General features: G+C 37.7%; 1 protein-coding gene across 2 annotated transcripts in view; it reads left to right on the top strand.

Moving 5' to 3' along the window:
- Positions 1-350: 350 nt before the first annotated feature.
- LTN1 (listerin E3 ubiquitin protein ligase 1) overlaps positions 351-9,155 on the top strand; it is a 31,207-nt gene continuing 22,402 nt past the window's right edge. Inside the window, exons 1-9 of one of the 2 annotated variants that reach the window (XM_033518024.1) lie at positions 351-473; positions 2,087-2,290; positions 2,604-2,702; positions 3,703-3,762; positions 4,917-4,969; positions 5,413-5,593; positions 6,363-6,536; positions 7,614-7,804; positions 8,886-9,030. In XM_033518024.1, the coding sequence (XP_033373915.1) occupies positions 432-473; positions 2,087-2,290; positions 2,604-2,702; positions 3,703-3,762; positions 4,917-4,969; positions 5,413-5,593; positions 6,363-6,536; positions 7,614-7,804; positions 8,886-9,030 (1,149 nt within the window). In that variant the 5' untranslated portion in view covers positions 351-431. Of the gene's footprint in view, positions 474-2,086; positions 2,291-2,603; positions 2,703-3,702; positions 3,934-4,916; positions 4,970-5,412; positions 5,594-6,362; positions 6,537-7,613; positions 7,805-8,885; positions 9,031-9,155 lie in introns of both variants that reach the window. The other variant, XM_015625142.2, reaches the window with a different exon arrangement.

Here is a 9,155-nt window from a genome sequence, read left to right as displayed (position 1 = left end):
ATTTTGTAGATACTGTATCTAAATGCCTGGTAGAAAAACCAGGCATTGGTTTATTTGGATTAAGTATTTTTATTAAATACTGATTAAATATTTCTGTACACCTCTAGTAAAATCGCTAACATTCGGCTCTCTGGTGTGGACTTGGAACACCTTTTGTAGGGATACTTCACAGCGATGCCATTTGGCAAGCGTGGGTGAAACTTTCTCAAATCCAAAGTCCCTGTAAGTGTACAAGAACGCCGTAGAGGTTCCCACGGGCCGCTCGAAGTTTAGGATGGATGGGTTTTATTTTCTCGTTAAAGGATGTTGAGTTGAAGGCCTCTCGCTGCAGTTCCCCCCCTCCCGCGCCGCGCGGCCCCGCCCCGGAAGTGTCGCGGTGCCCGCGGTGGCTCCGGCCGGGCCCCGGTCCCGGTGCCGCCGCCGCCGCCGCCATGGGGGGCAAGAACAAGCAGCGAACCAAGGGCAACCTGCGGGTGAGCGCGGCCCGCGGGGCCGAGGAGGGTGGCGGGGCCGGGCCCAGGCCTCGGGGGCTCCGGCACTCCGGGTGCCCCGGGCGGGCTCCGCGGGCCGCCGGAGCTCGGCTCCCACGGCGGGACAGCGCGGTCTTCGGGCCCGGCTGTGGTAGCTGGGGCCGGGGCCGGGCCCGCCTCTTGGCCTGGGTCGTGTTTGAGGGGAGTGTGACTGCTGCTGTGGTATTTGTACAGAGAGGGGCAGCAAAATCACCGCGGTTGTAGATTCAACAAGGTGCCGGTAGTACATTCGGTGTGTTTTTCTGTGCGGAGTCTTAGAATACACTTGCCAAAAGGCCAGAGATGATGTGACATCTGTCCTATCACTCAGGATTGTGGTAGAAGTCTGGTGTTCAGGTTCCCTAATTCCTCCCTGGATTTAGGGAAGACTAGGGAATGCAAAGCAGCATGTCCTTAACAGCTCACATGCAGAAAAGGTGATTTATACCCCACAAACTCACAAAACTACTGCTATCATTAGGAAATAAAAGGTGTTTGCATTATGAGGTGTCCCAGAGGACATTAAAGCGTCAGTCAGTTTTGGGACAGTCTTTCCAAGAGAGTGAGGTTGAAACAAACCTGAGGTAATAGTACAGTGAGCAAATGGAGTAAACTGGGAGAGGTGTTGAGCTCTAAAACACATACTGTGTGATGGTATTTATTATACTTGTTACATATGCATGGTTTTGTTCCATTCCTCTAAATAATTTTTGGCCACTTGGTTGCTGGGAGAATCCTTTATTTTGTCTCTTTCTTCAGAGAAAAAAGGAGCATTCCTTGAGAGCTGTATTGGCTCATGATAAGAACTAGGAAAACCAGAAACAGTGAAGGAGGATAAATAGTTTCTTAATAAATTGTTTGCTTGCAGGAGGAATTTTCTGTTAGGCTTTCTTTGTGTAGCAAAAAAGCAATATAAAGCAATAAAAGCAACGAAATTTTCCATAAGTATCCATGCATTATGAAAAAAGAGACTTCTGATTCACAGAATCACAGAAATGAAATAGATTCACAGAATTGTTTGAGTTGGAAGGGACTTTAAAGCTCATTCAGTCCCATCCCTTGCCATAGATAGGGACACCTTCCACTAGTCCAGGTTGCTTCAAGCCCCATCCAGCCTGGCCTTGAACACTTCCAGGGATGGGGCAGCCCCTGCTTTTCTGGGCAGGCCTGGGTTTCAGGGCTTCACCGCCCTTACAGGCAAGAATTTCATATGTAATCTAAACCTATTTCATTTCAGTTTGAAGTCATTCCTTTTTGTTCTATCACTACAGTTCCTGATGAAGACTTCTCCCCAGCTTCCTTGTAGGCTCCCTGCTGATACTGGAAGGATGTTATGAAGGCTCCCTTTTCTATTTCAGGCTGAACAGCCCCAACTTTCTCAGCCTGATCCTAAAGAGAAGAATCATTTTCTAGGTCAAATGTCTATGTTTAAAGCACAGGTGGACTCTTCTTTGAGAGACTTCTATTTTAATTAGCAGGTTAATTATACAGTATAAATAGGGTCATATTTTCAAATGCATGATGTGCGAAAAATAAAATTCAATAGTTAATTGACTCCTGTCCCTGCTTTTTTTCAGCCTTCTAGCAGTGGTCGAGCTGCAGAGCTCCTTGCCAAAGAACGTGGAACAGTGCCTGGGTTTATTGGCTTTGGAACATCTCAGAGTGATTTAGGATATGTTCCTGCAATTCAAGGAGCAGAGGAGATAGACAGCCTTGTGGATGCTGATTTCCGAATGGTGTTGCGAAAACTGTCTAAAAGGGATATCACAACCAAGTTAAAAGTAGGTGTATCCTTTTCCCCCCATAATTTATTTATTTTTAGTTAGATAATAATACCTTTTTCTTAAGGGTGGAAGAGCAAGGGGAAGTAACTAACAGTAATTTCACTTTGGTGGATTTGCTAGAACTGCAATCCAGAAGATATCTTGGATAACCTATAGCAAGGTCGATCATGCAGTTATCTCTATAGATGCTGTTTTGCAAGAAATGAATTGTTTTTTGGAAAAGGGAGTTGCAGTTTCAGATACAAACTGGTAAATTACAGAACATATGTACTTGACTTCTTAAGTCATGCTCTTGATATTTTGATTCTAGGCTATGCAAGAGTTTGGGACGATGTGCAAGGAAAGAGAAGCAGAAGTTGTTAAAGGTGTTCTTCCTTACTGGCCGAGAATTTATTGTAAAATTTCACTAGTAAGTATTGAAGTATTTAAATTAAAGACTTACCTATATACTTCCTGTGACTACCTTTAAGGTGGCCTTTGTTGACCTATTTACCTTTGTTGCAATTACCAGTTTGTTCTAGGAGGAACATCAAGTTGAAGGAAAATACTATTCTTTTTTTGGTGGACTTATTTCAGTATTGGCAGTGTGTGGAATCTTGAACTGTTGATGTCTGTGCTGTACTTCCTTGATAGGTCTGTTAGACCTTTATGTTTAAAAGATGGTACTATATTTCTTAGGAAGAGTTCTTTTATGTGGATTCCAGAAGGGCTAGAGCATCTGTTCAGTTAACAAAAATTATAAATTAACCTAGGAGTAATATCTGACCAGACTTAACACTAAAAAAAAAAACCCAAACCCAAATATGAAAAGAGAATGTCTAGCCAGATTAGGAATAAGTATCTTGATATATGTCCTGTATTTCCAAGCTGTCTAGAATGGCTACTGTTGAAAGCATCATATGGGACAAAATTAATCATTATTCTTATCCATTAGAGTAATTCCTACTGTTTCTCTGTGGAGTCAAGAGTGTAGAAAATCATGATGTTTTAAATTCATATGCAAATAAAAGATAACAGTGCATAGCTTTATGGTCGTTCTAATTCAAAAGATGTCTTCAAGGTTTCCTGTTTCTCCTGCCTCTTGTCTGTCTGTAAAGTGTTTGTATAAATTGAACAAAAACTGTTGTTAAGGATATCAGGGGAAGGTTACAATTCTGAGTATACAGCACTTTAGGAATGTGATGCTACTAAACTGGGACTCTCCTCATACCTTGGGTTACCTTGGTTACCTTGGGTTACCAAAAAGTGTTTGTCATTGGTGTGTATTTTTAAATCTATGTTTCAAATCCAGTTAATTGCAAACCCAGCTTTTTAATCACCACTTTTGCTTTGAAGTACCTGAAATCAAAGGTACATTTCTTAAACCAATAAACCTTTCTCCTTTTTTCCTTATTTTCTTTGTTTAATAGGATCACGATCGCCGCGTTCGAGAAGCAACTCAGCAATCTTTTGAGCAACTGATTCTTAAAGTAAAAAAACACTTAGCTCCTTACTTAAAAAGTATCATGGGTTACTGGCTGATTGCTCAGTGTGACACTTACCCCCCTGCTGCTTCTGCTGCAAAAGTAGCTTTTGAAAAAGCTTTTCCTTCAAGCAAACAACCTGAAGCCTTAGTATTCTGTAAGGATGAAATTCTTAATGTGAGTTTATACTTTAGTATTTCTTTAAGGCTTTGTGTATATCAACTACTATTATAAGTTTAAAAGTCATCCTTCCCCCATCTATTCTTCACAGTTAAATTTCTTTCTCACCTAAAACTTTGTCCCTGTGAAGAGAACCATAGAATGGTTTGGGTCGGAAGGGACTTTTAAAAGGTCTTCATGTTCCACCCCCTGCCATGGACAGGGACAACTTCTACTAGACCAGGTTTTTCCAAGCCCTGTCCAACCTGGCCTTAAACACTTCCAGGGATGGGGCAGTCACAGCTTCTCTGGGCAACTTGTGCCAGTGCCTCACCACTCGCACAGGGAAGAATTTCTTCTGTAAGAAAATATAAAAAAAAAAAGAAGACTAAAGAATGCAAAGAAAAAATACATCTGGTTTTTTGGACTTGAGAATGACAAACCAAAGGAATGAATAGTGAATTTCCTTGTGTGCATTCCTATGTAATGATGCTTAGTCAACACATGATGTTGCTGACAGATGAAATGATGCTGGAGCAGTTTAGCTACAGTGAAGAAGGAATGAGGAATGTTGAGCAGTGTTTCAGCATCTACAGGTTTAATTCTGACCAAGGTTTATGGTCTTCTGCCAGTCAGATATGATACTCAATTGACTGAATTAATAAAAGGTAAAATATTGCATTGCCAGCCCATTGTGTGCAAACCTAACTGTTTTGATTTGCCTCAGTTTGGCTTCTTCTTAGCAGGAGCACATTAGCAATAGGGCTGCAATTTACTGAGTATTATGAAGACTTAATTCAGACAGTACCACAGCTAGTATGTTCAGAATGAGTCAAATTCTTTTCTAGTGTGTTTACTAGCATGTCTAAAAATATTAGAAATACAACTCAGAGGTTGTGAAATTTTATTGTAGGGCTGTTTCTGAATAATGTGTGGACTGTATTGTTTACATATAAGTATTAGATTTCTTTGTGTTTATATGTGTTGTTTTTTCCCCATAGGTACTTCAGGATCACCTTTTGAAGGAAACAGCTGATACACTCAGTGACCCTCAGTATGTTTGCCTGCTTAAATGTATATTTAAGACTGTAAATCTTGGTCTTTATTGAGTTCTCTGTCCCTGAAAGTAGTGAATTTAGTTTTGTTTGAGGACACAGAGTAATTATTTGAGTCCAGATCCCAGAAACTTTGTTTTGGACTTCAGTAAAAATGGTTTTGAAAATGTTAACAGTTTCTTGTGTTACTAATTCTTGTTTCAGCTCTTTTAAGAATAGCATTTGTGAGTAGCTGGATGATGAGATGACTTGAAACTTTTTTCCCTAACACTTTATAGTGTAATTTAGAACCTATTGGAAGTTAATATATTTACATTGCTGGCATCTGAAATCAATACAAGAACACAACAAAATGAAGGCAGTTTAGTTTAGACAAACTTGGGATGCCTACTGGTCTATTTGTGGTCCACTTTTGACTTCTTTGTTTGTTTTGTTTTCTGAGAACTGTACCAGCAGAAGAAAGGGAAGCCAAATTTTTCCGGATTCTGACCTGTTCATTGTTAGCTTTAAAAAAGTTGCTCAGCATGTTGCCAAAGAAAGAGATGCATTCATTGGAGGAAAAGTTAATGTCACTTCTGTCCCAAAACAAATTTTGGAAATACAGCAAAAACAGCGTATCACAGGTGACTTTTTAATTTCTCTTTTATTTTGCTTGGTTTTTGTTAAAAGTCATACCCTTAACCTAAGGGCGTATTAATACTTGTATTCTACAAGGATGAACTTGATACTTTGCTTGGATTTGAAACAGCCTTTAGTTTTCTAGGTAGATTTCAGAAAGGCTAAAGAGACTGTTCAGTTAACATAATTATAAATCTTTTCAATATGGGACTAATATTTGACCAGACTTAGTGTTAAAAAGCCCTCAAATTCAATATAGACAATATTGTTTGAAAATTTATGTAGTAAGCTAAATTTTTATTTCCATATCATCACGATCTAAATCTTGCCAATCTGCTATAATTTAAAATTCATGTAGAAGATACATGCTTGGTCAGCTTACACCAGGTGTTCTTAATACTTTGGGATTTTCATTTTTTAAACCATTTTACTGGTCTTTAGTCTGCCAAGACCAGCCGTGCATAGGGTGATGAATTCATGCAATAGTATTTTGTTTAAAAGCTTTAAGTTGCTTTTGGGAAAAAACACCTTTTGAGAAGTATATGAAAATACAACTTTTGATAAACATTTTATCACTAAAAAAATGACATTAAAATATTTGATAAGACTGCTTGATAACTGCTTTGTTTTGCTTTGTTTTTAATAGTATTTTGACTTTTGTTTATATGTTAAAATATGGGGATGATGTGTTGTAAGGTTTTGTTGACTTTAAAAGTAATCTTATAAACTACATGTAGTGACAAATTCTGTTTTTCCTTCTGTGGCCTCTGTCAGGTTCGCTCAGCTTTCTTTGAGCTGATTTCTGCTTTTTGCCAGCACTTGCCTGAGGTGATGAAAGCTGAAGCACCAAGAGTTTGTCCTGCTGTTCTTTTCAGCATTGATGACAGTGATGCAGTGGTGTGTCCTGCTCTTTGGGAAGCAGTGCTTTACACTATCACCACTATTGAGGTAATGTGGGAAGTGTAAGGGGAAGACTTTTTCATTAAAGTTAACTTTTCACCAAGTGTTGTTTTCTGTGTGGAATTAGGAAGACAGGCTTGACTGGGTTTTCTTTATAATTAATAACAGGAACTCCTTAAGGCTACATCCTCCTTCTTTCACTGTAACTTTCAAATAGATCATGTCCAGCATATCTGAAAATTAGAGTTGTTTCATGAATTTAATTTAATTTCCCTGAAACGTTTTCATTAAATGCAGTTACTAGTAAGTCAAATAATGCTTTAAACATTTTTCTTTGTTAAAGACAGTTACAAAAACGACCTGCAGTGCAATTTTGGTTAGTTTGTTTCCCTTCAAATGTAAGGGTTCTATAGCTTTTTCTTTTTTTTTTTTTTGTCCCTTAATTTTAAGTGAAACACCGGCTTTGAATTTATTAGGAGGATGAGGTGTTGCCATAGACTGGGATGGTTTGAGGGTTTAATGCTGCAGATCCCTTTTGCAGCTGCTGTAATGAACTGTAATGAGTTTTCATGAAGAAAAACCCCTAAACAGATTTTGTTCAACTAGTTATAAATATAGGTACCTTGAACGATAATAAACGTGATGATAAATAAAATAGATCAGATGACAAAAAAAAATTAGGGAGGGGAAGTGCCAAAGCATTTTCTAATTGTCAGAAAATTTTCGAAGAAAGTTGTGAAGTTAGTGATACTTTTAAATTCAGCCACTGGTTGGCCTTGATAATGAGAATTTAAAATGAAATACAGGACTAATTACAATAGTGATTTCTATGAAACATCATGAAAACATTATTAAAGAGAAACCTTTAATTGCAGTTGGCTAACAAGGAAGGTCAAAGGATTTTAAACATTGCAGAAAGAGTTTTATCATGTTAACTTCACAAACCAAAACAGGGAGAAATTAATTTTGAAGAATAGTGGCAAGTGAGTAACTTAACAGAATTTAATTTTCACAATAACTTGTTTCAGCTGTAATACAGGGAGGTAGGTTAAATGGCTGCCTTGGGAGTTCTCTTGAAGCAGCATACTGTTATTTAATTTATAGTAAGTGAATTTCTTTCTGTAGGACTGTTGGAGTCATGTAAATGCCAGAAAAGGAGTTCTGCCGAAGCTCTGGGCAGTGCTTCGAGAAGGTGGGCGAGGATTAGCTACTGTTATCTACCCAAACCTGCTGCCCTTCATTAGCAAGGTGCCTCCTGATGTTGTGGAGCCAAAGCTGGAGTACTTCAGAGTTTTTTTCAGCTCTATAATTCAAGGGTATGGACCACGAATTTATTTATTTGGAATCAGTCTCTTTTATATTTGGAAATAAAGAAACTAACCTTTAAGCATTTAGTGATGAATGAGATAATATTTTTAAAATTCTTTTTAATATCCAAACTGGAGTCAGTCCTTTGTGGCTGTTCCTGTTGTCTTAAACCTTCAGCTTTCCTTTTGATTTTACTACATCTTCCTTACATGAAGCATTCTTATCTTTCCTTGTCAAAGCTTTGTGTTTATTCCATGACAGATTTGAATATGGAACATTAATTATAGTTAAGGGTGACTCTTAAGAGTCATTAATTACTTCTCACCAGTGTGTAATTCTTACAGAGGGTATTAGCTTTGTGATAGTGACATTTCCTTTATGTAGGAACTGTAATTCTCATAATACTCATTTATTTTTAAAGGATGAAGCTGCTTTTACTTTGTGCCTTTAAAATACGTCAAAACCACCTTTCTGTCAAATGTAATTTAAATGTGCACCTGTACATTGTGTACTGAAAAGCATATAGAAATTATTTTATGAAATACTGAAATTTCATTTATTTAAAAAAAAATTATTGTAATATTTCTGTGATCATTTGTGCAATGTAATTATTAAAAACCAGAGAAATTACAGGTTTTCAGACTCAAAACTGGTGAGACTGTCCTTAGGTTGCTTTCTTTTTTTTCTCTATTTTTTCCTTCCCATTTTTTATCTTTTTTTTTTTTTTTTTCTTCTGTAAAGACAAAAAGTGATGCTTTCTGAACCTCTATGGTGTGTATGGAGAATTGCAGAAGAGTTTCACCAGCTGACTGAAACATGAGACAATGTGCTGTATATGGTTTCTGTGTTTCCATAGGTCTTTTTTTTTCTGAATGCTAAGACCAGATGAAGAAGATATTTTGATATAAGTTCTGTTAATTGCCTGGGTTTAGCAACCTTTTAAATTGACTTTATTTTGATCTGACTCCTGTAAATGATTCAGTGATCCTGTATTCTCATACTGGTGTTTGGATCAGAACATAATTGAGGGCACATTGACATTTGTACTGGGTTTCTTGGAAGCACAACTGACTGTGTGTCCTCTCACAGGTTGTCACATGAGAGGACAATAGCCAGCCCTTCAGAAAGCTCAGCAATTATAACTGCATTTATGGAGTGTCTGTGCTTTGCTGTACTACAGAAAAGAGAAGGAGAAGACCAAAGCCAAATTCATCAAATGCTTATATGTGACCAGGTATTTATCAGAAATACTGAATATTGTTGTGTGTTCATTTAATAATTCAAAATTAAAGAAAAAATGTGAGTTTTAGGTGAGGATTAACTTATCTGTTGAGTTTCCCTAGATTTTATGAAAAAAAA

Source organism: Parus major, chromosome 1, assembly GCF_001522545.3.
Source record: "Parus major isolate Abel chromosome 1, Parus_major1.1, whole genome shotgun sequence".
Taxonomy (NCBI): Eukaryota; Metazoa; Chordata; class Aves; order Passeriformes; family Paridae; genus Parus; species Parus major.
The sequence above is the reverse complement of the archived record's forward strand: the minus strand, read 5'-3'. Positions and strand labels throughout refer to the sequence as shown.